The sequence below is a fragment of the Cervus canadensis genome, chromosome 8, assembly GCF_019320065.1.
Source record: "Cervus canadensis isolate Bull #8, Minnesota chromosome 8, ASM1932006v1, whole genome shotgun sequence".
NCBI lineage: Eukaryota > Metazoa > Chordata > Mammalia > Artiodactyla > Cervidae > Cervus > Cervus canadensis.
The window spans coordinates 66,964,026-66,991,707 of record NC_057393.1 but is presented as its reverse complement, the minus strand read 5'-3'; the positions used below and the strand labels follow the sequence as shown (position 1 = coordinate 66,991,707).

Sequence of the window (27,682 nt, the reverse complement as noted above, 5' to 3'; positions counted from 1 at the left end):
CTGCAGATTTTCAGTGGGGTGGTGTTTACAAGGATGTAAAATAAACATTTGTCAAAATTCGTGGACACATAAAAGAGGTACACATAACCCAGCTGATAAACACAACTTCTCAGCTGAATAGGTCCCTCCACAGCCGAACTGCCCACAGCTATGTCTAATGTTTCCTTCTCAGTCTCCACAAAGACTTCCTAAGGTCAATTCAATACCGCAGACCACAGGCTGATTCTGAGCTAGGCCCCAAACTATGACGGGAGAACGGGCCCAGCCCGTGCTGTTGAAGTGTTCAGCCTTGAAGGGAGCCAGAGGCGTAAGCAGATAACACTCATGCACATGGTCGGTACAAGTGACGTCAGTGTGAACAGGGCACTGCGGGAGCTCCCAGGGGAAGAACCACCTCTGACAGCGCAAGGAAAGTCAAGGCAGGCCAACCCACACGCATGTGTGCTAAGCTGCTTCCGTCATGTGGGACTCTTTGCAACCCCATGGACTGTAGCCCGCCAGGCTCCCCTGTCCATGGGATTCTCCAGGCAAGAATACTGGAGCGGGTTGCCATGCCCTCCTCCGGGGGATCTTCCCGACTCCGGGATCAAACCCATGTGTCTTATGTCTCCTGCATTGGCAGGCAGGTTCTCTACTACCAAGCCACCTGGAAAGCCCAGTGCCACCCACACCAAGTATTAAATAGGAGTCTGGGTTAGGTAAGGGAGGGAAGGTGGGGAGGAGAGCCCTGTTGCTCCAAGCAGAATGTTCACTCCACTGAGCGGGGGGCCTCTGTCTTGTTTACTGCTATACCTTCTCCCCTAGAAAGTTCCTGACACACACATTAGGTGCTTGTTAAAGATTTGTTGAATTCATGTATAATGTAAGCAAAGACAGGAGAATTCCCTGGTGGTCCACTGGTTAGGACTGGGTGCTTTCACTGCCTGGGTCCAAGTTCAGTCCCTGGTCGGGGAGCTAAGATCCCACTAGAGGTGCACCTGGACGAAACAAAAACAAAAACAAAGACAGGATCTGCAAACCATGGCCCACAGGACAAATCCACCTGGTCACCTGTTTTTGTCAATAAAGTCTTGTTGGATCCACGCGTATTTATTTACATGTTGTCGAAGGCTGCTTTCTCGCTAAATTTTTTATCGAAAAAATTTGCTACCCTCTGAGCACGGTGGCACCATAAACCATTCTGATCGTCTTTTAATACATGCACGCATTCCTTTTATTTAATAATGAACAATTAAAAGTAAAATAACATTTTGCCTCGATATAGGAAACAGAAGTCAACTCAATTAGTGTTGACTGACAATAATAATAACAATAATAATAATAATAAAAAACCCACACAAGTTTTCCAAGCACACCTACGTTCAGTTCACAAACACTTCGCGTAGGTTCAGTCCGGTTCGCGTCCCGCCCTCAGGGCATAAACCCCGCCCCGCCAGCAACCTAGCCACCCAGGACCCGCCCTCGTGACGTCACGTCCGGCCGACCAGCTACCCCGACCTCCCTCTGGCTCCCGCCTTCGCCCGCTTCCGGTCGTCGTCGTCGTCGCCGCTGCTGCCGCTGCTCCTGCTGCTGAGGCTGCTGGCGGAGGCCGGAGGATCGGGCGGCGGCGGCGGCGGCGGCTGAGAGGGCGGCGGCGGGAGCGGAGCGGGACGAGGGAGCAAGAGGAAGCGAGCGAGGAGCGAGCGGAGCGCGCCTAGTCCCGCCCGCCCTTCAGCCCGCCTGAGCAGCTGGAGCAGCTCGGGCCCTCAGCCGCCGCCGCCGCCCGCCTGCCCGCCCGCCGGACAAAGCCCGAGAGTCCGCGCCCAGAGCCATGTCCTCGTCCGCCGGCAGCGGCCACCAGCCCAGCCAGAGCCGCGCCATCCCCACCCGCACCGTGCCCATCAGCGACGCCGCGCAGCTACCTCATGACTATTGCACCACGCCCGGGGGGACGCTCTTCTCCACCACACCGGGAGGTGAGCGTCGGCGCCCGCGCCGCCCTCACCCGAGCCCGCGACCGGCACCCGAGCGCGCCCGCGCTAACCTCCGCGGTGTCCCCGCAGTTTCCCGCCGCGGTCCTTTAACTCAGGGCGTATGCACTCTGGGCCGCTCGGGCCACCCCGGCTCCACCAAAGCCCCTTTCCTGGGGCTTCCCCCGAAACCCCCTTGAAACGGCTTTCGAGGACATTAACTTCGCGTTCTCTCTCTCCCGCAACTCTATTCAGCGCGTGCCCGCTCTGGGAACGTGACTGGCTCTCCTCTCGTGGAAAAAAAAAGCCCCTGTTCCCGCTTCGTGGCAGGTTTACGCACTCGACCCAGTTTTCTCCTTCCCCCGCCCTCGGACTCCAGGGCAAATTCGCCTACACTTGGCTTTGCACTCGCTCCGCATTCCCTCTGCCTCTTACATATAGTGTCTTTGTGCACATTGAAGCCTGATTTTGGAGCTGTCTCCCGGCCTTTTTAGAAAGGAAGCTGGGGAGAGTAGTTTGCTCCTGGGACCCTGCGATGACTTGTTTTGCTGCTTCTAGAACTCCAGGAGGGGGGAGGCTGGAATGCGGAGTTTGGAAGCCTCGCCCAGTGTTATCCTGCTTTGACAGCATTGTTTACTTTGCTGGACGAGGCCCCACGGGTGGGGGGAGTCCCCAGGCTGGAGGAGGAGTGATAAAATCATGCTCAAGTAATAGCCCAGGGAAAGGAGCGCTGGCAGCCTTGAGGGTAGAGTTTTGGCGGCGACGCCTGTGGAGGTAGGTGGAAGACGGTACCCTCCCCGGCGGGACTGCCTCATCCGGGGGAAGGGGCCGTGCAGAGCGGGGTCCCTGGGCACTACTTTTCAGAGTGCGACCAAGACTGTTTACAAGGAAGAACACTGGGGTAGAGGTGAAGATCGTGGCATTAATTGGTCACGGGAAAAGGGAGCTCAAAGGTTGTCTGTCCCCTGACTGGGCTTTTATCCAGTGGGAGAAGACTGGAGAGCGATCTTGAGGGACCTCATGAAGGGAATGGTGCTTCATTTTTAATTTGGTTACTTAGCTTTTTGATGGTGGCCTCTGGCTAGAGGGTTGGGACTTTGCTGGCAGCCCTTGCCGTCTGCGGGATTGCTAGCTTGGTTCCTGTGGGCTGGGCTCACCAGTTGTGCTCCAACCAGTCCCTTGCCGTTAGGCCTCGGCCATTTTTTAATAGTTGCACAATATCAAGACGGTAGAGTAAGAAGATCTTGCCAACAAGGAATAAAAATCTCGGAGAGAGCTCTTCAGAGGAATCCACCCAGGCGACTCTATGGGTGGCGTGGCTGCCTTGGAATACTTTTAAATGATCCAGGCAGGAGACGTTCTTTGAAATATGTGGAGAACTGGGCTTAAGGAAGTTGTAACTGTGGAACAGTGGAGTTTCTGGTGAGGTGGCTTACCTCATTGGAGATAACCTCCCTCCTGACCTCATCTGGTCAAGGCCAGCCTCTGAGCATGCTGAACTCTTCTTGCCTTTTAATCGTGAAAGATTTGGCAAACCAGGATCTGTTCTCCATAGGTTGTCTTGAACTTGAACTGACAACTTTTAAGAAATGGATGTTGTTTTCCAAGGTGATGGAAAGAAATTTATAACTTCTTCCAGAATTCCTTGTGAATTCTGTAATGCCTGTGCTTCCAGCAGTTTAGAACCAATGTCATAGTAGCAGATAATTATTTATTTGAGGAAGGAACTAAACTTTCAGCTGTATATTAATCATTATTCCTTTGAGGGAAAAACTGCAGGGTCACCTTTAGACATATTTCAAATACCCAAGCTTATATGCTTTTAAAGTAAGGGCATAGTCTTTAAGTGTGCCTTAAAGATACAAGCCTATCTGGTAGTCTGAATTAGTTCCTACAGTGTTGGGAAAGATTCTGCCGGAAATACTAAATCATTTATCCTTCCTCCCTACATACATAGTCCTCAGCTACTTTCTCAAATGTCACTTACCCTGTCTCCAGATGGTTTCTGCTTTTTAATTGCAGATTTAAATACATCTTAGCTCATCTATTTTACAGAGCTGTTATTTATTAGTAGAGCACATTGTCATAAATTTTTAACACAAAGACTTAGCTAATATGTTTATAAGATGTAGCACTGTTGCAGTTGGATTTAAACACCATTTTATAGCAGTTACCTCAGTGCCACCGAGATATGCAGTACTTACTGATTTAATCCCCCACCTTGGAAAATTTCCAATTTTCTGATGATTTGTTCATTTCTTTTGTTACATTTCCCTCTCTTCTATGTAATTTTCTTTCCCTGAATCATGATTGTTATTTGGTCACCTTTAGGCACCTGAATTGATGTGGTTAGGTATCTTCAGTGAGTTTTGTGGGTCCAGGGCAGTGCTTTGCACAAAAGGGGACCACAGACAAAGGTAGGAAAGGCAGTCTTTACTCTCAGTGGTCTTAAAATCTTGCTGGGTAGAAAAGCTTTTTAGTTCTAAAATAAAAAACTTGTAAAGAGTCAAGTGCTAAGTTACATATTTCAGACTTGAAAACATTTAGAAAAGTGGTAGTAGGCTTGTATGAGTAATCTCTATTTAGTAGGAAGGAAGGGTATTAGAGTTTCCTGTCTCAAGTTTCTAGAGTGTCATACACAGGTCAGAGCATTCCAGATAACCGTTGATGTGCTGAATGCCCTATATGATCAGACTGGGCAGAGACATTGACAACATAATGAACTTGCCATCTCCCCACAGAGGATACAACTTACCCTTGAAAAGATTTCTCAAAATTGCCTTCTGTGGTTGGAAAATGAGAGTTGGGAAATGAAATGAAAACTTTCTGTAACCTCTTATATTTCTCATATTATTAGAAGTGTACCTTTTTCTCATTATTAAGGAAGAACAAAATTTTTGACCAAATTCAGAACAAAACACCCTTGGGTTTTTATTTTGTTTTATCTGCCTCTGGGGGAATGGGCATGACATTTGGCTCATCCTTTGAGAAGCTGCTTCTAGCCTCAGTGAAAGGTAAAGTTATTACAGTCTGCTTCACTTTTGTAACAATGGTTAGCTGGAAGGGACCTAATGCTTTGCTTCTATAACTGAGAGAAATTAAGTAACTTCTTAGTGTCATACAGCTAATTAATGTCAGTTGGTAATCTCAAACTTAGTGTCCTTATTCCTATTTCAGGTTTTTCCTCTGCTGTCTTAAGATGCATATTTTCCTAGGAAAGGACGTTTGCAAACATTTAAGAAGACTCTTCTACCTCTGGAATGCCAGATAATATGATGCCTTTTGCTACCTTATTATTTATTTATTTATTTTTTAATGAGTTTTGAACTGTCTCCTTGTTGAGAGGGTTGTGCTCTGGGGAATGAACAAAGAGACCTCTTTGAGCCTTTCTTTTTGCCTTACTTTTCCTGCGTAACGTCCTCCTCAGCTGTGGAAAAGTATGCTGTTACCGTAACAAGAGCGCCAGAGGAGAACTGTTAGTATGAAATCTTGTTCATACCCTTGTGCATCCTTTCTGCCAGCTGAAGAGTTGCTGTAATTGGTTGGTTCCCTGAAGGCCATTGGAAGGGTTTGGGGATAAAGGAGAAGACAGGAAGAAGGGAAAAGAATCCACTTAGTGTGAGCCATAATAAAGTAAGAATATTTGGGGAGAGTCCTGAGTGTTAATCTAGTTTTGTTGGGAGAAGTGAATAGAGCCCTGTAGATGTGGGGAAGAAAGGCCAATTTCTCACTGTTATAATATTTCTAATACAGTGACCTGAGTTTATTCTAGCCAAAAATTTCTGAACCAGCAAATGTACTTGTTTGGTTCTCTAGTTTCAGTTATTAACTGAAGGACTTCATGATTACATGTAAGAAGTGCACGAAAAACACGTTGAAAGTTCACTTTGCCTTGTGTTTAAGGAAGATGGCATTTACTTACCTCAGAGTAACAAAAATTAACATGTGTTGTCATTCCAAAGGAGATTTGGCTTTAGTCTCATATTCGTCAGCCACCAAAGTATGTACCAGAAGATGTAGCTCAGTTTTGCGGTGGGTGCACTTTTGTGTTGGGTCCATGTTTGCCGGTGAGAGACTGCCCGGGAAGGCAGCAGCCCTCGGCCGCGGGGCATGCGGCAGTGTATTGTGTGGCACGGAGCGCCTCTGCCTGCTCCAGGTTAGACGCAACCTGATGAGGGAAGCCGGAGCTCGTCCAGGCGGGTAGTGCGCAACTCCCTTCTACTCTCCCAAGGCCTACGGGTGAAACGTGCGTCTGTAAACTGGCACTACTAGGGTTCCGCAAGGATTTTTTGAGGACTGGTGTCTTAAAAATTATTTTATGGGAGGGGTCTTGCATGGTTTGGAGACAACTGTAGGCTTGACTACATGTGTGTGTAAAAAGTTACAGATCATGTCCTTTGAATTTTTTGATATTCTATCTTGAGTAAAATTTAGGCTTCTTGGATTTGTATGGACAAAAAATATTTTGGTATGTAGACATGTCATAACCAATAACTAAGGAATGTCAGATTTTCTATTTTTATATGGAATCAGCCAAAATAGTTTTGGGAACGCAAATAGCTACAGTAGTGAATATCGGAGATTCTTCACTGCCAGTCAGCAGTAAAGGCTGTGATGTGATGAAAAAAAAAAAGATTTGCTGATCAGACAAGGTAAAGTTAACGTGGGAAAACTAGTTCACCTGGTTGGAAGGAAGAGAGCCCCAAGCAGAATAATAGTTGTTGGTAAAGGATAGAACTTTTTCTTGACTCCCAAGTCTTTAGATGAAAGTTACTGTTTCAAAGATATTTGCTGCTCTATTTACAATAGAACAAAAGTCAGTTGAAACTTTCCATCATTTAGCTTATTGAATAAGTAAGACCTAGGCTACCATTTTCAAATTTGTTTATCACAGACTTTGTTTTGTGAAGACCCCTTAAAATCTGTGTTTTAACAACCCAGCAGCTATCTATCTGATATATGACTTTTTTTTTTTAATTGAAGGATAATTGCTTTACAGAATTTTGTTGTTTTCTGTCAAACCTCAACATGAATCAGCCATAGGTATACACGTATCCCCTCCCTTTTGAAGCTCCCTCCCATCTCCTGCCCCATCCCACCCCTCTAGGTTGATACAGAGCCCCTGTTTGAGTTTCCTGAGCCATACAGCAAATTCCCGTTGGCTATCTATTTTACATATGGTAATGTCAGTTTCCATGTTACTCTTTCCATACATCTCACCCTCTCCTCCCCTCTCCCCATGTCCATAAGTCTATTCTCTATGTCTGTTTCTCCATTGCTGCCCTGAAAATAAATTATTCAGTACCATTTTTCTAGATTCCATGTATGTGCGTTAGAATACGATATTTATCTTTCTCTTTCTGACTCACGTCACTCTGTATAATAGGTTCTAGGTTCATCCACCTCATCAGAAGTGACTCAGATGCGTTCCTTTTTATGGCTGAGTAATATTCCATTGTGTATATGTACCACAACTTTATCCATTCATCTGTCGATGGACATCTAGGTTGCTTCCATATTCTGGCTATTGTAAATAGTGCTGCAATGAACAATGGGATACATGTGTCTTTTTCAACTTTGGTTTCCTCAGGGTGTATGCCTAGGAGTGGGGTTGCTGGGTCATATGTTGGTTTTATTCCTAGTTTTTTAAGGAATCTCCATACTGTCTTCCATAGTGGCTGTATCAATTTACATTCCCACCAACAGTGCAAGAGTGTTCCCTTTTCTCCACACCCTCTCCAGCATTTGTTGTTTGTAGACTTTTTGTCGATGGCCATTCTGACCCGTGTGAGGTGATATCTCATTGTGGTTTTGATTTGCATTTCTCTAATAATGGGTGATGTTGAGCATCTTTTCATGTGTTTGTGCCATCTGTATGTCTTCTTTGGAGAAATGTCTATTTAGGTCTTTTCCCCCCTTTCTGATTGGGTTGTTTGTTTTTCTGGCATTGAATTGTATGAGCTGCTTGAATATTTTGGAAATTAATCCTTTGTCAGTTGTTTCATTTGCTTTTATTTTCTCCCATCCTGAGGGTTGTCTTTTCACCTTGCTTATAGTTTCCTTTGCTGTGCAAAAGCTTTTAATCAGGTCCCACTTGTTTACTTTTGTTTTTATTTCTGTTACCCTGTTACCCTGGAGGTGGGTCATAGAGAATCTTGCTTTGATTTATGTGATATAGGACTAGTTTTTAAAGGCCCTTTTCACCTGGTTCTCAGGCCACAGTTTGAAGCCAAAAGCTCAGAAATTTGTGAGTATTTGTTTCTAAATAAATTGTCTTTTAGATCTTGAGGACAAATGCCCTGATGAACTAAAGCTGTTCATGCCATTGAGTTGTTTTAAAAAGTAAAACGCTTAGTAAACAAGAATCAGTAGCTGGAAAATACAATTTTTATAGATTCCTTGGTATTGTCTATATACAAGACCACAAGACCACATATGCATAAAGATAGTTTTACTTCTTCCTTATTGATCTAGGTACCTTTTTTGTTTGTTTTCTTGCCTAATGGCCCTGGCTGGAACTGGAACCTTTAGTACAGTGTTGAACAAACATGGCAAGAGAATGAGAACAGATACCGTTGGCCTGTGCTCAGTATTTGGGGAAAACCTCCAGTCTTTTATCATTAGGTAAAATGGTAGCTGTGGTTTTTCATAGATGCTCTTTATCAGATTCAGGAAGTTTCCTATTATTCCTAGTCTGTTGATTATTTTTATTATGAAAGGGTGTTGGATTTTATCAAAGGCAGTTTTTTCTTTTGTATCTTTTGGAATGATCCTATGATTTTTGTTTTTTATGCTGTTCTTATGATGTATCGTGTTAATTATTTTCGGATGTTGAACCAGCCTCTCATTCCTGGAGTAAGTACCCTTGATTGTGGTATATAATCCTTTTTATATGTTGCTGAATTCTGTTTGCTAATACTTGGTTGAGGATTTTTGCATCTATATTCCTAAGAGATACTTGTCTATTCTTCCTGTGGTATCTTTGGTTTTAGTATCAGTGTAATACCTCATTCAGTTTTAATTTTTTTAAGAAATGGTCTGATGTTTATAGCAGGTGAGGATTGGTGAAGATAGACCATTGATTACTGTCTAGGTTCTAAGGCCAGGCTCCTATCCATGGGATTTTCCAGGCAAGAAGACTGTACTGGGTTGCCATTTCCTACTCCACGGGATTGTCCTGACCCGGGGATCAAACCCATGTCTCCTGCATGGCAGGCAGATGCCTTTCCACTGCGCCACCTGCAGAGTCCATTCTAAGAGGTACCTATCAAAAGTTTGCCAGACCTGTGATTCATTTTTAAGATGTTGTAATTCATTCTTTGGGCCTCAGAGAGGTGCTCATCTCATCATCAGAGAATGTTTATGTTAGAGTCGGGCTGCTTTTACGTTGAAATGAAACCACTCTCTGGTCTGATAAGTTCTTGAACCGTAATGAAGAGGCAGCACATAAATAAAGTGACCTAGAACAGTGATGTTCAGTAGGCTTTTGCCTCTGAAGTTTATTGATGAGTTCAAGTTCCTTCCTGTAAGTAGAAGATATTGGTAGATATGTATTATGCATTGTTTTTATTTTTATTTTTTAAGTGCCCAAGAGGAATCAACGGGGAGGAAAACAAGAAGTGGGAATGACGGTCAGGCTTGACTCTGAGTGCTTTCCCCGTGCCAGAGCAGTGAGCCTTCATTAATCATTAGCATTACAGAGGCTGAACCACAGCATGTGTGGAATCTAATCCAAAGAATTGATCCAGGATGCTGTCAACAATCTGGCGCATCCAACCAGCATTTTCCTGGAACCAGAACCAGGTAGTTCTTGTGAAGAAAATTTACTTCAAGACGAGTGTTCAAATCCAGACAGACATGGACATTTGACGTACTTAATTTTGATAGTCTTAAAATCAGTTGGCATTTATTTGAGATTAGTTTGTGGTTTGTATACTACTTTGTACCTGGTACTAACTAAAAAAGTCATTTGTTTCCAACCATTTTTTGGCCAGACTCAAGAAAGGCAGATTTGCTCAGACTGCCTTGCTTATTTGTGTTGGTCTCCTGACTCCTGGGGCACTCACTGTGTGATCTTTCTTTGGATGTTGTTTTCTCCATCTGTAAAATGACCAGCTTCCACCAGATGCTGTCTGAGGCCTCTTCTAACAGAACCTTGTGAATAGGAGCATAGTCATTATCAACTTCCCTTTCAGCCTGGGTGTGTGTTCTACTCTGGCAGAGTCCTGTGTGATTGGGTAGGGAGCCTTCCTTTGACATTAATGTCTTGGAAATCTTTGCTCCTGGTTATGAGAATTGGAGTTAATCAAAGGACAGTAGAATTGACTTTTCACAAACCTTGGATGTCTTCCGTTTGCCATAATTATTTAGCCATACTAAGTTATAATATCCTCTGGCTCTGGTTGTGCCTTTTGCTGATGTAAAAATTGTCCCTTTCTTGGTTTTATTAGCACTTTAGAGATTTGATGATTGTACACACTGAACGTGATTTGGCCACCGTCAGCCTCCCTGGAGGATACTGGGTCAAGCAACTTTTAGCCTCTCTGGGATATCTGGCATAGAGCTTTCAGGAGTCTGTCTGTTCCATCCAGAGCCTCCATGAAGAACAGATGTTTAAAACTGAAATGCATTTAAAATGTTCTCTAACATAGTGAAACACAGACCTTGTTAATCACCCCCCTACGCTGATAGAATAAAAAACAGAGAAAACCACTTTCTTTATAAGACCTTTCTGTATTTTTCACTTCTTATGTTCTCTTCTTACTATTGGGATGGAGCTGGGGGGAGAGGGAAAGAGGCAGACTACCTTTCTGAGTGTATTGGAAACACTTGTTGCTTGTTCGGAGAAGGAAATGGCAATCCACTTCAGTATTATTGTCTGGAGAATCCCATGGACAGGGAAGTCTGGCAGGCTACAGTCCATGAATGGGGTTGTGGGGAGTCTGACACGGCTGAGAAACTTAGCACATACACACTTACGCTGCTTGTTCATCTTGTGTCTGTTTCTGATCTTGGCAAGCATAATTTTGGATCTCATTTATTTGCCTCTTTTTTCTTGCCATTTGAAAATCACTAATTTCTAGAACGAAAAGTAGAAGCTTTTTCTCCTTACTCTGTTCTCCATCAGAAGGACTCAGTTTTACTCTCATGTTTTCCTAGTAATGTCAGCATTTAGAAAGTGCTAGGTCAGGGTACTAGATTTATCCAAATAACTGGTCACCAAGGAATGAAGAATGTGTGTAGATATCTAATGTTAACCTAGATCTAAAGATTCCTTTTTGTTTTGAAATCCAAACATGAAGACTAAGATATGCATATTTTTTTTGATATGCATATTTTTAAAACAAAATAGAAAAAGGAAAACTGAACAGAAACACCTAAAATGTAAAGTAAAATGACAATAGACTGCTGCTTTTAACAGTTTGTTTGTAGTGATTTTACTGGTTAGCTACTGTTGCTATAAATAATATATATTTATACCACAATTTCTTGATTTCTTAACATTAGTGTTGACTCCCTGTTATGAAAATGAGGGATACGGGACACTTTGATTACTTTCTGTACTTCTTATTTCCGCTCGCCTCTCTCCATTTACCAGTTTCTGTAAATTGTTTTATTGTTTTTGGTACTTCTGAGTAGTTACCTTTATGCATTTATTTTTAGTGTTTGTGTATTTATTTCTTGCTGTGCTGGGTCTCCATTACTGTGCAGGCTTTCCTCTAGTTGCAGCAAGTGGGGGCTACTCTCTAGCTGCAGTGCGTGGGCTTCTCCTTGCAATGGTTTCTCTTATTGTGGCGCATGGGCTCTGGGGCGCTCAGGCTTCAGTAGTTGAGGCATGAGGGCTCAGTTGTGGTTCCTGGGCTCTAGAGCACAGGCTCAATACTTGTGGCACATGAGATTAGTTGGTCTGCAGCATGTGGGGTCTTTCCAGATTGGAGATCGAACCCATGTTTCCTGCATTGGCAGGTGGATTCTTTACCACTGAGCCACCAGGGAAGCCCTGGGTAGTTACCTTTAAAACTCTAAATAAATCTAGTTAAACCTCTGTGTCTCAGTCTGTCAGTTTTAGCTCTCCACCACATGAGATTATGGGGCTTCCCTGGTGGCTCGGCAGTAAAGAATCTGCCTGCAATGCAGGAGACCGGGTTCGATCCTTGGGTGGGGAAGATCCTCTGGAGGAGGGCATGACAACCCACTCCAGTATTCTTCCCTGAAGAATCCCAAGGATGGAGGAGCCTGGCAGGCTGCAGTGCAGTCCATAGGATCACACAGAGTCGGACTCGACTGAAGCAACTAAGCCGCAGCAGCATGTGAGATGATACTCTTTGCCTGTCTGCCTCTGCTTCCCGGTATGTCTGCCTTTCCCTTAGAGATGTACGGTTAACTTTTCTCTAGTTATGCATGCGTTGGTTGACATTGAATTGGGCTAACATAAATGTGACTGGCAGTTGAAATTGAATTACTGGAAGTTCTTGCTTCATAAGATGTGTCTATACATGCACATTTTTAAGAGACCCTGAATATTTTAGGTTTTTAAATTGTCTTGGAATTTATATAATTTCACAGTATACACAATATCAAAAAAGGAAAAAAAGGGTTTTTTCCTGGCATTTTATTTATAGTCAAGTCTTAATGTTTTCTTTCGATAGTTTTGGTTTTTTGAATATTAAATGCTTTTGAATTACACCATAGAATCCTTAGTCACTGACAGGTTAATACCTTCTTTTTGCCATATATCTGCAACAATTATTTTAGCTTCCAGTGATCTAAAATTCGAACACATGAAATACTGTGGTTTTGTATCCGTATTTTCCCTGGCCATGTTTGAGAACAGTAACAGCATCATTAAAGTTGTAATTCTTCAGGATGGCTTCTCTTCTGAATTGTTTACTTTGTGTCCATTTAAAACCAAATGTAACTTAAAAATTCACTAAAAAACTATTAAAATTAATTAATAAGTGAGTTTAGTAAAGCTTCAGAATACAAGATTGGTATACAAGACCCAATTGTGTTTGTATTTTTCAATAAACAATCCAAAAATGAAATAAAATAATTCCACTTACAATAGCATAAAAATAATAAAATACATAGGTATAAATTTAACCAAAAAAAGCATGAAACTTATACTATGGAAACTGTATAACATTCTTGAAATACAGACAGACATTTATCTATAAATGTCTATATAAATAGACGGTCCATGTTCATGGATTGGAAGACTCAATATTGTTAAGATGGTACTACTCCCCAAATTTATCTATTCAGAGCACAGTCCCCATCAAAATCCCCACTGGCTTCTTTGCAGAAGTTTACAGGCTGACCCTAAAATGCATATATGAAACTTTAAGAGACCTAAAATAACCTCAAGCAATCTTGAAGAAGAAAAACAATGTTAGACTCACCTGGTTTCAAAAGTTGTTACAGATCTAGAGAGTGTGTTACTGTCATAAGGATACACATCGATCAATGGAAGCCCAGAAATAAACCCTCACAATTATAGCCAATTGATCTTTGACAGGGATACTAAGAATTAAATGGGGAAATATTCAATAATAGTCTTTTCAACAAATCATGCTGGTGCAACTGGATGTCCACACACAAAAACCAGAGTTGGACCCCATGACTCCAGGACCTAAATGTGAGAACTGATGCTGTAACACTCTTAGATGAAAACCTTGGTTAGGCAAGTTTCTTAGATATGACGCCAAAATCACAAGCAACCAAAGAAAAAGACATAAATTGGACTTTATTAAAATTTAAAACTTTGAAAAAAATTGAAAAGGCACCCCACAGGAGAAAATATTTCCGAATCATCTATGAATATGAAGCTTTTATACATGTATATATATATAACTGAATAATTTTGTTGTACACCCAAAACTAACACAACATTATTAATCAGCTATACTCCAATATAAAATAAAATTTTTTTAAAAAAGCTTGTATTCATAATATATAAAGAACTCGTACAGTGCAGTCATAAAAAGTCCATTAAAAGATGGACTAAAGACATTTCTCCAAAGAGGATATTTGTTGGAATGGCCAATAGGCATATATGAAAAGATGCTCAGCACCTTTAGCTATCAGGGAAATACAAATTGAAACACCATGAGATACCAGTTCACACCCCCTAGGATGGCTGTAATAAAAAAGATGAAAAGGGAATTCCCTGACAGACCAGTGCTTAGGACTCCATGCTCTCACTGCTGAGGGCTGGAGTTTCACACCTGTTTGGGGAACTAAGATGCATGCCCTGGGGAACCGCCAAAAGGAAAAGTGAAAAATAAAAAAGGAAAGTGTTGGCTACAGTGTATATAAACTGGAACCCTCATATACTGCTGATGGGAATGGAAAATGGTGCCAACACTTTGGAAAACAAGTCTGGTAGTTCCTCAAAAGGTAAGCCATATAATCCAGCAGGTCTCTCTTATATACCCAGGAGTTCACACAAAAACTTGTACATGAATGTTTACAGAAGCATTATTCAAAATGGAAAAAAACCAGATGTCCATCAATGGACAGATGGATAAAATGTGATATACATTAATACATACAGAACATTATTTGTCAATAATAATAAATTAAGTGCAATTGATCCTTGGAAAACATGGGGGTTAATCCACATGTTACTTATCATTGGCCCTTGGCATCCATGGATTCAGCCAACACTGACTGTATAGTACTGTAGTACTTACAATTGAAAAAGTGCTAACTTGGATTGTTCAAGGATCAGCTGTACTGATAAATGCCAAACATGAATGAATCTTAAAAACCTGCAAGTGAAAGGAGCAGTCACGAAAGGTCACATATTACATAATCACACCTATATGAAATGCCTAGAATAGGCAGATCTATAGAGACAGAAAACAGATTCGTGGTTGCCTAGGCTGGCGAGGGTGGAGTAAAGTGGGGAGGGACTGCTAAATGTTTAAGTGTTATCTTCTGGAGATGATGACAGTGTTCTAAGGTAGATTGTGGTGGGAATTCCCTAGTGGTCCAGTGATTAGATTTGGCTTTTTCATTGCTGTGGTCTGGGTTCAGTTCCTGCTTGAGGAACTAAGATCCCACAAGTCATGTGGTGCATTCAAAAGCAAAAGAGAAAAAGACTGGTGATGGTTGCACAATTCCAGGAGTATACTAAAAACTACTGAATTACACACTTTGAATTGTACATGAATTATATCTTAAGGCAGTAAAAAATATTTTTTATTGCCTCTGCACAGTAATAGGAGTTTTTCAAACTTTGTTATACCTGACATGTTTAGGTTGAATCTCTACTACTAATTTTCTACTTGGTTCATTTATAACGCTGTCATGTTTATGTTGTTGTTGATATACAACTTAGAAATAGAAAGCTTGCTTTTACCCTGTGCTCTTTTTTCACCACCTCACCCCAAGAGTTTCTGAGTTTAGTATACTACAGAAGTAAAAATAATCTTGTTCTGACTTGCAACATGAATGTTAGTAAGAACATCTCACAGTAAAAATCTCACCCTTCTGAAACTTAGCCATGAATAAAAGGTTGGGGGCGCTGGTGACAGAACAAAATTCATCCACTGAAGCTCCTTCCCTTAGATCATTGGAAAACCATCAGGCTCCTTCCCAGCCTGTTTGCTCTTATTTTCAGTTCAGTTCAGTCGCTCAGTCATGTCCGACTCTTTGCGACCCCATGAACCGCAGCACGCCAGGCCTCCCTGTCCATCACCAAATCCTGGAGTCCATCCATACCCATGTCCATCGCGTTGGTGATGCCATCCAACCATCTCATCCTCTGTCGTCCCCTTCTTCTCCTGCCCTCAATCTTTCCCAGCGTCAGGGTCTTTTCCAATGAGTCAGCTCTTCACATCAGGTGGCCAAAGTATTGGAGTTTCAGCTTCAACATCAGTCCTTCTAATGAACACCCAGTACTGATCTCCTTAGGATGAACTGGTTGGATCTCTCGAGGGACTCTCAAGAGTCTTCTCCAACACTACAGTTCAAAAGCATCAATTCTTTGGCACTTAGCTTTCTTTATAGTCCAGCTCTCACATCCATACATGACCACTGGAAAAACCATAGCCTTGACTAGATGGACCTTTGTTGGCAAAGTAATGTCTCTGCTTTTTAATAGGCTGTCTAGGTTGATCATAACTTTCCTTCCAAGGAGTAGATGTCTCTTAATTTCATTGCTGCAATCACAATCTGCAGTGATTTTGCAGCCCAGAAAAATAAAGTCAGCCACTGTTTCCACTGTTTCCCCATCTGCCATGAAGTGATGAGACTGGATGCCATGATCTTAGTTTTCTGATTGTTGAGCTTTAAGCCAGGTTTTTCTCTCTCCTCTTTGACTTTCATCAAGAGGCTCTTTAGTTCTTCCTCACTTTCTGCCATAAGGGTGGTGTCATCTGCATATCTGAGGTTATTGATATTTCTCCCAGCAATCTTGATTTCAGCTTGTGCTTCCTCCAGCCCAGCGTTTCTCATGATGTACTCTGCATATAAGTTAAATAAGCAGGGTGACAGTATAGAGCCTTGACGTACTCATTTTCCTATTTGGAACCAGTCTGTTGTTCCATGTCCAGTTCTAACTTGCTTCCTGACCTGCATACAGGTTTCTCAAGAGGCAGGTCAGGTGGTCTGGTATGCCCATCTCTTGAAGAATTTTCCACAGTTTATTGTGATCCACACAGTTAAAGGCTTTGGCATAGTCAATAAAGCAGAAATAGATGTTTTTCTGAAACTCTTGCTTTTTCGATGATCCAGTGGATGTCAGCAATTTGATCTCTGTTTCCTCTGCCTTTTCTAAAACCAGCTTGAACATCTCAAAGTTCATGGTTCACGTATTGCTGAAGCCTGGTTTGGAGAATTTTCAGCATTACTTTACTAACGTGTGAGATGAGTGCAATAGTGCGGTAGTTTGAGCATTCTTTGGCATTGCCTTTCTTTGGGATTGGAATGAAAACTGACCTGTGGCCACTGGTGAGTTTTCCAGATTTGCTGGCATATTGAGTGCAGCGCTTTCACAACGTCATCTTCCAGGATTTGAAATAGCTCAGCTGGAATTCCATCACCTCCACTAGCTTTGTTTGTAGTGATGCTTCCTAAGGCCCACTTGACTTCACAATCCAAGATGTCTGACTCTAGGTGAGTGATCACACCATCGTGATTATCTGGGTTGTGAAGAACTTTTTTGTACAGTTCTTCTATGTATTCTTGCAACCTCTTCTTAATATCTTCTGCTTCTGTTAGGTCCCTACCATTTCTGTCCTTTATTGAGCCCATCTTTGCATGAAATATTCCCTTGGTATCTCTGATTTTTCTTGAAGAGATCTCTAGTCTTTCCCATTCTATTGTTTTCCTCTATTTCTTTGCTCTTATTTTACATAGTGTTGAAATCAGATCACCAGTTTTCAAACCCAGCAGATTAGACACATTAAGTTAGAATGAGTGTAAAGCATGTACTATAGATTGACTTGCACTCTCCCCATTCATACATTGACACGCTGACAATGTGATTGACACCCACAATGTGATATTTAGAAGTGGGGCTTGCTTGCTAAGTCATTTCAGTCATGTCCGACTCTTTGCAATCCCATGGACTGTAGCCCGCCAGGCTTCTCTGTCTATAGGATTCTCCAGGCAGCAACACCAGAGTGGGTTGCCATTTCCTTCTCCAGGAAATGGGGCCTTGGGAGGTAATTAGGTTCAGGTGAAATCCTGAGGGTGGGGCTCTCACTGTGGGATTAATGCCCCACCAGAAGAGACAGTTGCTTCCCTCTCCCTCATGAAAGGACACAGTGGGAAGGTGTCTACATGTCTGGAAGAGAGCACTCAGCAGAAACACACGAAACTGGTGTCTTTGTCTTGGAAATCTCAGGAACTGTGAGGAAATAAATTTCTGTGTAAGACACCCAGTCCAATATGTGGTATTTGATTATGGCAGCCAAACTGACTTAAGACATGGAAAAAAGATGGTTCTTAGCCAAACAGTGAAGGAGGAGACAAGGAAACTGTGGTGGGGAGGGCCACAAGCACAGCCTTGACTACCTGAATCCTGTTTGGTCTAAGGAGAATATAGATCATCAACTGAATAGGCCCTGAGTCTTCCTAGGTCACAACATAGTATAATAAATGAATTTCGTAATCACCCTGATTCATCAAGAAAGGGTTGGATTGTTTTCTGTTTAAGGTAGTAAAAAGTTTTAAAATTTGTATTAGAAAACTTTCCATCCTAAATAATTCCACCTTGATCTAAGTTTTCTGCTCTCCAGAATGATTCATTCTTCATAATTTCAGCTGCCTTTTTGAACTGTTACTAGTTCTTATTTTTCAAAGCAAAGAAAGTGAAGGTAACTTTCTACTTTCATTGGTGTAAAATTATATTTGAGACAGAATATAAAACTTCCGTCTTCTTTAAACCCTGTTTTCCAGGAACTCGAATCATTTATGATCGAAAGTTTTTGTTGGATCGTCGCAACTCTCCTATGGCTCAGACCCCGCCCTGCCATCTGCCCAATATCCCAGGAGTCACCAGCCCTGGCACCTTAATTGAAGACTCCAAAGTAGAAGTAAACAATTTGAACAACTTGAACAATCATGACAGGAAGCATGCAGTTGGTAAGAGATGCTGGTGTTAGGGACCAAGAGATAGCCCTGTGATTCAAGTAGTCTGAAGAAACGTTGATGCTTCAGTTATAACTGATGTTCAGTTATACATCTCTGAGGTTCCCCCCCTGCCCTCACCAAGACTTATTGAGATGTTCTGGAAACTCCAGTTCTAAACCATAGCCAACTCTAATCTAGGAGAGGGGTGGGAGTGAGGAAGAATCCAAAATCAGGGAATGGTAAATCCCAAAGATGACTTCTTGAATCTGGACTTTGTTGGACTAGGGATAACACACACACACAAAGCAGAATTTAATAACTCCCATTTCCATCACCCTCGGGAAATAGACCTTAATTCTTATAAAGAGAATGTCTTTTTTATGGTGTAGGGAAAAGCAGTATTGTTTTTCACCCTATTTTCAGGATAGCCTATTTCAGTAAACACACCCCCCTCCCACTCCCCGCACACTCACTCACATGTTTACCATTAATAATAAGTCCTATCCATGTCTGTGGAAATGGCCAGCTCCTGAAGTACACCTTGGGTTGCACTCCATGACCCCTGTACATGAGCCAACTTTCTACTTTCTCAAATTCCAAAGGAGTTTTTGATGGACCGTGTGTCATTCTGAGCAGGGCTAAAAGTTCAGAGCTTCCAGAAGAGTGTGCTGACTCGATAAATGGCCAAGAGTTCTCTAGAAGCTCCTGTTTGGTCAACCTCGGACAAAGGAGAGTGAAACTTGGAAAGTTTTCACTTGTATTCTTTCCCATAATTGTTCCTGCCTGTGGGTGATATGACTGCCACTCTTTTGTTGGCCTCCCCCACCCCCAGATTAAAAAGACCAGCCAAGGCAGAGAATAGTTGTTTCGAGGCTATAGGAAATGGGACAGTTTGAATTCTTTTTTGACTCTTGTGCAGAGGGAATGTTGGTTAAAATTGTTTTGCTTTTCCTTTTTGTGCCCAACTTTTCCTTTTCTTCATTCTAACCAGGGGATGATGCTCAGTTTGAGATGGACATCTGATTGTCCTTCGAGGATCAGAAGAAAAGCAGCAACACTGATATATGTGTGTCCCTGATTTGGCTGATAGGATCATCGATGCAAAGACAGAAGAGGCAGTACCAGCAATCCCCGTTGCTGTCTCCTCCCTCTCCTCCTCCCCCTTGTGCCAAAGGATGCAAAGATGAGCTGCATCTGACCATTTCTTCTCCCTGTTTCCTGTTCCCCTTCCCAGTTAGACAGTTAGATTGAAGACTCTTGACATATTTCTGTAGAACTAAGCAGCCCATAGAGGAAAACAGTTAAACTCTGGTCCCCCCCCCCCCATTTTTTTTTTAATCCCAAATCCATATCAACCTACTAATAACTCATTGGCTGGGAAGTCTGGGGAAGTGATACAGAGGTTTGATGGATTTGGCATCATTCCTGTTCTTACTCTGTCTCCTCACTGTCCTGCCCAGGTTTCAGTCTTGCAAGAGCCTAGGTGTGGGGGTCTTGAAAACCATTGGAGGGAAATGGTAAACAGGAAGAGAGCTGCTTTCCCTTTTACCTGGTGGTGTTTGTCCCTGGGGATAGTACACACTTTGTACAACTCTAGTAGCATTACCCTGGGGCACTGTTTTGAGGTCCACTTCCCCTGCTTCCTCTGGGAGGAATGCACTCTGTCTTTAGTGTGATAGTTCATCTTCCCATTCCTTTACTTCACACAGTTGTGCAGACCTTTTGTAATTCTGCGTCAGAAGGGAGTGCCCTGTCACCAGTTGTTCTCTGCTCCCCTTCTCCCATCCCTCCCTGCTTGCATCTTGTTGCCTGTGGTCCTTTTGTTCCCTGAGCTGTCCAGGTGATTTCTCCTGCTCCCGAGCAGGTCCCTTCCCCGGGACAGATGCACTTTGGATAAGGCCTGACAGTACATTCTGCGGGATGATGCCCGAGAACGACCTCGGCAGACGCTGAACCGTTTGAGTACCCTACCCAGGCTCAGTCGTCATTGCTTCTCAGTCCAGTGAGCATTGCGATATTTATTGTCTCCGATTTTTGAATTTAAAGTTGACTTTGAGAGTGCTCTTAGCAAAGAACTACTCTTTTTTCCTTTGTGGACCTGCTTTCTTTGGCTGCTGAGATAGATAAGCATGGGCTTAAAAATATGTGTTCCTTCCGTTTTCTTACCTTTCCCATGGTACACTGAATTCCCCTGTCTTTCCCTTCCTCCTTCCTTTTTCTCTGCCAGGCCATTTTTCAAATGTACATCCAGGATACCTCACCTGTTGGTATCTGATAAGATCTGTCACTCCTCTTATCTGAGGAGTGACCTTTTATTTTTAAGATGAGTACAGACCTATTTTTAGATATGTTTTCAGTACAATTTTGAACAGCAACTTTTTAATTGTACATCTTCCGGTGTTAGGAAGGTGAGAACTGTTCCTTGGCGAGTCTGCTGCTCCATGTCACTAGCCCTTGCCTCCCCCAGTCCCGTGTGAGCTTGTTCCTCTCGCTCTAGCGTTGGCTGTGCTCCTCTGGAGTTTGTAATGGATGGACTGTGAGACTGGGCCATTCTGCCTTCCCTGGGTTGTCCATGGTCGCCTCATTCTCTCCCTTTACCCTCTGCTGCTTCGTTCCCCACCCCATAGTCCTGACTGTTGACTGGCATGGGAGTCCTGGGAGAGTGACTCCCCTCACCGAAAGACAAGTAAAATAGCCACTGGTGTCCTGGGAATTTCTGATTGGATTTGGTGCTCCGAACCCTCTTTTTAAGAGATCAGATCCCAGGGTGAGAGTACCAGGCCAATTCACTAAGACGGAAAGCTGTTTTTCTTTTGAACTCTTGAAAAGACCCTGTTTGTGCAAACATTTTAGAAGAGAGGGAGGATGTCTGAGGAACTTTGTTCTCTTTTCTGCTACAAAATGTGAATAGTTCAAAGAGTGAAACCTTTTGTGATGGTTGATGTCTCAGGAATAAGCTGGATCTCCACGGTTTTGGAGATGCTTTCAGTCTCAAGAATTGATGATCAGAAAAAGATTTCTTACTTGCTTTTTTAATGTATCTCTGTTCTAATTTTTATTAAACTCCAAATTTCACTTTACTTACTCTTGAAGAACTTAAGGTGTGTTGGTAATTTCCATGACAAGCTTGCACAGGATTTCATTGTCCCCTGGGAGCTTGATTCTTTGGGAACGAAGCTTGCTTTCTCCACATCCTCTGGAACGTGACTCCACTACAGTGAGTAGTCAGTCTGTCAGTGAGCAGAGTGCGTGCCCTGCTGGGTCTTTACTGCTGCATGTGAAAACTCGGCTCCCTCATTGAAGAGTGGGTAATTAAAACACCAGCTTGAGTAGTCTCACGACACCACGATCCCCTTTTCACTATCTTGAGGAGTCTGCACGTGGCCTCCTAGTCAGAGGCTGTGTCTCCAGTATGTCTTGGGAGCATCAGCTGCATAACATAGCAGCTGCCCATCCTGTACCCGTCTCTGTAAGGATCTCCACAGTGCTTGGCGCAGCTCTTTCCTGGAGGCCACTAGATTTACCTTGGCCTTCATAAATTGGCGTTTTAAAGATAATCTCACAAGGTAATAGATAAACTTTCAACAGATGAAACCTTTGTGCCATGCCTCATAGAATCATTTTTCAGGGCAAGCCAGAATCCAGTAGGTGGTTTACTGCTGGGTGTGTTTGTATGCTCAATAGCTCAGTTATGTCTGACTCTTTGTGACCCCACCAGACTCCGCTATCCATGGGATTTCCTAGGCAAGAGTACTGGAGTGGGTTGCCATTTCCCACTCCAGGGGATCTTCCCGACCCAGGGATTGAACCCACATCACTTGCGTCTCCTGCATTAGCAGGTGAATTCTTTACTACTGAGCCACCTGGGAAGCCTCCTGAGTATTTGGAAGGAATCATTTAAGAGTTGAAGCCCTAAATGAATAATCTATCTGGGCCTTTTCCTGGAGAGGGAACACCCTTAGGGTATCATTTAAGTGAGATGGTTCTTAAAATCTTACTAATTATTTTTACTTTTCTCCTTAGGAGAAAACCATGTTTCTGTACTTCTGGGGACAATCCATCTTAATGAGAAATGACCTCCTCCCTCCAAATTCCAGCAGGAGATGTGCATTGTCATGGTTCTACCTCCTTCTTAGTGTGGTGACTTGAGTTCACCACTCTCTCGTATCCTGTGTAAATAGCTACTGTGTTCTCTAAAGCACAGTGTAGAGAAGCCAGCTTCTACCTATTAAGCTTCCAAGCCAAGAGTTTTATCCTTTATCTTTGTTATCTATTGCTATTTAACAGGTTATCCCCAAACTTAAAATCTCTTTTAGAGCAGACATTATCTGTCAGTTTCTGTGGTTAGGACCTGGGAAGCAGCTTAGCATGGTGATACTGGCACCATAGGAAGTTGCAGTCAAGACTTCAACAGGGTCTGCAGTCACTTGGGCCTTGAGAATCCACTTCCAGGCTCTCTTTGTGAGCAAGATGCCTCAGTTTCTCCCTGTGTGGGTCTCTTTAAGGCAGCTCGAGTGTCCTCACAGCATGGCAGTTGTCTTCCCCTGAGCACACAATCCCAGCGTGGGCAAGGAGGAATCTGTAGTGCCTTTTATGTCAGTCTTCGAAATCAAATCATTATACCTTCCTATCCTGTTCCTTAGAAGCAAGCCACTAAGCCCAGCTACACTCAAGGGAACTGGGGTTACACCCCACCTAGGGAATGGAGCAGTGTCAGAGAATTTGTGGATATACCTTAACACGACCCCTCCCCCAACAGAGGGTGAAACTCGGTCAGCAAGAAGGACTAGGTTTAAACTAGATGCTATACTGAGAGAGGTGGTGTTGCTGAGAATAGTTCTCTAAGATGTACATCAACAAACAGATGAAAAATGGACTGTCCATAACCACCTGCCAGTTTTCAGAGGGTTGGCAAGAAATGGAAATTTACAGGGTCATATTTGTACATTTTCCTGTTGTATACTACCAGTGGCCCAAGGATGCTTAAGTCCTTGACTTGAACCTCTAAAAGACAATACTGCTTGCTCATTTTCTCCTTTAGCCAGGGATTGACAAAGGGCATTGGATCCTTCTCATTGAGTCACTCAAATGGATCAGTCGGGGTTGTCAAACAAAGGCAGCAAACGTGAATTAGAAGGTGGGTTACTGGGCTGAAGAATAGCTGACCATTCAGATTCAGAGTAACATAGCTGATAGTATCCAGAAGCCAGGTCCCCACCAGCTGATGCTTGGCACCTGCTCTCTCAAACCACGCTGACTAAAGCAGACTGGGGTCAGGTCTCCCACCCAAAAAGCCACCTCAGTAAATGGGGGGACATCTGGGAATAAGAGATATCTGTCTGTGCTTGATCTTTACATCCAGTAAAAGTTAACTCTGCACACTTGCCTCACCCTGGGCTTCCTGATGGAAACAGGTTCTTAGAACTAATCGTGTCTTCACCCTTGAGAGAAGCTTCGATGAAGCTTGTCAGTTTAGCACATTTTTAGTGAATGTCCTGTGTCCCTGGCACCGATGCCAAGTTTTTGGGGATTTCAGACATCTTAAGGATGCAAATTCTTTAGATTTACGCTCTGACATTTCCCAGCATTTTCTTATCTATAGCCCTGCTTGCTTTAGAGTATACTTGAATAAAAAGCAATGCTGCTAAGGCAGCTATTTAAAAAAAAGAAGAAAAGGTACTTCTAGAATAAGGAACTTGTCTTTAAAGCACCTTCAAACGAAATTTTTTTACTTCTGATTTTAAGGTGGAGTCAAAATAGATGGTCTTTATTTTTGCTGTCTGGGTTACCAGCTCTTTGCATCTCTCAGACCTCAACTTCCCAGTTCAGACATTTCCTGCTAGATATGTGGGCTTTACCCCAGAGGCTGTTGCTTAGCCAGTGCCTGCTTTGCATCAAGGCACCTGGTGTAAGGTGCTCATTGAATTGGCAGCAATATTCCAGAAACAATCCTTTTCTGTTACCTTGGAGACTTGATGGGGTGTCAGTATCCTGGCTGTTTGAAGCCAGGGCCCTCAGCCCCTTACATTCCCCTGCAGACAGGAGACCCAGTCCTTGTCTTTCTGGGTCAGAACTTACTCTTCTTAGCATGTCTCTGGACTATATGCACATGGGCAGCTATTTATTAATCTGCGAAACCCAATCTCTTACCTATGCATGGCATCTAGGAGGGGTTAGTGTCTGTTTTAAAGAAGCAGTGTTTATTTGGGAGGGCAGTTTCTGTCTGGACTTCACAGGGGGCATAGTTACAATACAGTGGTACCCCTACCATCACCAACTTCTTTACCTCCCAGCTTTAAATAAAAGATGACATCAGATCTTGAGGCAGCTGGATCACAATTATTTAGAATGCTTACACCCCGGGCACATTTCTTGTTCTAGTTATGTTTTCCCAGTTGAGAATTGGAGTTTCCTTGAGCCTAGCTCATGACATTTCTGATTGCAGTCTAAGGAATGATACAGTCAGTACATGTCACCTTTTCCACCCTGTGGAATTGACATTTCTTTCTCTGGATGGGCCTGGAAGTTGATACCTTTTGGCAAAGCTTAGATTTAGGAGAAGTCTTTCAAGTTCCTTTTCAGATGATGTGTGGTCTCTCTGCTTCTGCAGCCTGAAGCCCTGGCAGACCATACTGCCTGGATCCTGAATGGAAAATAGTACTGAGATGAAACACATTCTTGGGGTATTTAAACTTTCACTCTGCCACCTTTCAACGAGTGGGAGGCTGGCAGAGAGATGCTGCAATGCTTGAAATTTGGCCACATTGAAATTTCCAAAGGGAGCTCTTGCTGGTACTTAAAACCAAAATTTCTGGACATCTGAGATTGCGTGAATCTAGCGGAGTTTCTCTTCTTGCCCGCAATGTACCCTCTTCCTCTCCCATCTTAATCTTTAAAAAAAAACCAAGGCCAGGCCAAGGGTCATTTTTACTTGAAACCAGGAGAGACGGGGAGGAACAGTAGCACTGAGGGGTGAGCTGTGTGGTGAGGCGTCCTGCTCCTGGTGTCTGCCTCAGTCCCTGAAGACTGCGAGCCAGTGCCTTTCCTTCACCTGGAGATGGAACCCATCTCTTCTCACCTGGGTGAGGAGACCCTCTGCTGCCCAGGGGTAAACCTTAAAGAGGGTGTCTTAGAGAGCCCAGAGGACACCCACATGTTCAGGTGTCCATTTTAAGCATCTTTGAAATACTTTATATATTAAAGTGAAATGCCCTTCCCTGTCCTTGTACACCAGTGGCCCAGCTCCATCCATTCTGAGTGGAAGAGTGGAGACTGCCAGTGCTTTCCTTGGTCTTCCCTTCGTCCCCCTCGATGTGGGTGTCCCTCCCCCGCCCATCTCGCTGTCGTGGATGGCGAGCAGAGGGCGCTGTGTGGTCCCGAGGCAGCCCTGTGTGACTCCACGGTCAGGTGTTTCTGACTTTCCCAACTGTCCTTACAAACCAGCACATGTTTGGAAATTACAGAAAAAAATTAAATTTTCACCAACGGTTGCTGTTATAGTTGAATCAATAAAGATCTTGAGTATCAACTTGGCGTTTTGTTTGTTTTTTAAATTTCAGGTGAAAAAGAAAAAAAAATAAAATTAAATAAAAAGTAAATTTCAGGTGAAATCCTGTTGACACATTTTGGGCATCTTGGCCTGATAAGGAAGATGGGCAAAGGCAATTGGCCACTTCATATGTCAGTTCTCATCATTTACAAAGCACTTCCTTTGTCCGTCTGGCCCTGTATGTGCCAGGAGGTGATGTGTCCCTTCCCCAAGGAGCTTGGAAGTGAACACGTACATGCTGGGGCCAGAGGTACCTGAGAAAGCCCTTCACCAGGCCTGCAGGGAGCCCAGGCCACAGCTTTCCTGGTGAGGGCTGCCTCTGCCCCTCAGGAACACTTGTTAGAAGTCCATCGTAGCTGATGTCTTAAACTAAACTACACTGTGCTGGGTAAGCATCACATTCCTTGCTATTATTAATCCAGTGAGGCCCACATGTTAATATTGGGAGCAAGAATCCTGTCCTTTCATGTCTCAGATGTCAACAGGAGCAGGGAAGTTCAGGGCTCAGGCTTTGGAGTGCGGTAGGCTTGCAGTCCTGCTCTGCTACTTAATAGCAGCCAAACTCTCTCCAACAGGATTCTCAGTCTCGAAGCTTTGGTTTCCTTCTCTAAAATAGGGTTAAGATAAGTAGGTCTTACCGAGGTGGTTGTGGAGCTCAGGTGTAACTATGGAAAGCAGTTAACCCAGTGGCCGGTAGGTCTAAAGCTCAGTAACAGCTCAGTTGGTGTGACAAGCAGAGGTGGGTCTGTATTCCCCAGGATGTGCAAGTTTGGGGTGGAGCATGTTCGTGCAGCCCCTAGGACTAAGTAATCTTCATGGGAAGTTGGGGCAAATAATTTGGAAAGCGCTTTCATACAGCCTTTACTTTGCGCCAGAGGCAAATAGGATATCAACTTAAAAAGGCAGCTTAGGCTGCAGGGATAAGGCTTTGCTGCTAGTAAAGGAGAGGCTGGACAGAATGGAGACTAACCCAACTGCTGCTGTGAGTCACAACTGCTCCCCAGTTTCTGCTTTTATCTTTTCTCCACTCTTTCCTGGGCCAGACCCCCCACTTCCCAGGCCAAGGAATAATGCATCCAATTTCCGCCAATTGGCTACTGACTTGGCACTGCTACAGGAACAGTAGGAGGAGACCTCTGCCTGGAAACCAAGTTAAAACACATCTGACTGGCCTCTGAAAGCCCCTTCCTGACCCTCAGCATAGGGCAGGATTTGGTGCCCAAAGGCAGCATTTCCCCATACTTAAACTTGCACCAGCGTGCAGAGTCCAGAACACAGCCCTGCTGCCAGGCTGGGCCCCAAACACCTCTGCCCAGGCGGCAGATCGCCATGCTGGCGCACAGCTTTCATCAGAGGTCAGCAAAGTGTCCTTTCACGCCTTTGTGCCTGCACCTTCTGCTTGATACGAGGTACTGTCCTCCTGCCAGTGGGGTTTGTTCTGTGAGTTGGTGGAGCTGCTAACTGTAAACACTCCCACAGGCTGTAGCCACAAATAGCTTGACCTTTCACTTTCCTGGCCCCAGTCACAGAAGAACAGTTAGGCGCCCACTTGGTAAAGGGGATGCCCTAAAGCCCTGGTGTGGGATTTTCACTCCCAAGA

At 43.5% G+C, this 27,682-nt stretch overlaps 1 protein-coding gene across 1 annotated transcript; it reads left to right on the top strand.

Moving 5' to 3' along the window:
- Positions 1-1,527: 1,527 nt before the first annotated feature.
- On the top strand, positions 1,528-26,061 carry EIF4EBP2 (eukaryotic translation initiation factor 4E binding protein 2). The gene is made up of 3 exons (XM_043476711.1): positions 1,528-1,955; positions 18,360-18,545; positions 19,525-26,061. Exons 1-3 carry the CDS (start codon positions 1,811-1,813, stop codon positions 19,554-19,556), a joined length of 363 nt encoding a protein of 120 aa, XP_043332646.1. The 5' UTR covers positions 1,528-1,810; the 3' UTR covers positions 19,557-26,061.
- The last annotated feature ends 1,621 nt before the right edge of the window (positions 26,062-27,682 follow it).

Excerpts from the sequence above, each read along its gene's own strand:
- EIF4EBP2 (XM_043476711.1), top strand. The coding sequence starts at position 1,811 with ATGTCCTCGTCCGCCGGCAGCGGCCACCAGCCCAGCCAGAGCCGCGCC. Across the intron at positions 1,956-18,359 it reads CTTCTCCACCACACCGGGAG|GAACTCGAATCATTTATGAT; the intron begins GTGAGCGTCGGC and ends CCTGTTTTCCAG. Across the intron at positions 18,546-19,524 it reads TGACAGGAAGCATGCAGTTG|GGGATGATGCTCAGTTTGAG; the intron begins GTAAGAGATGCT and ends CATTCTAACCAG.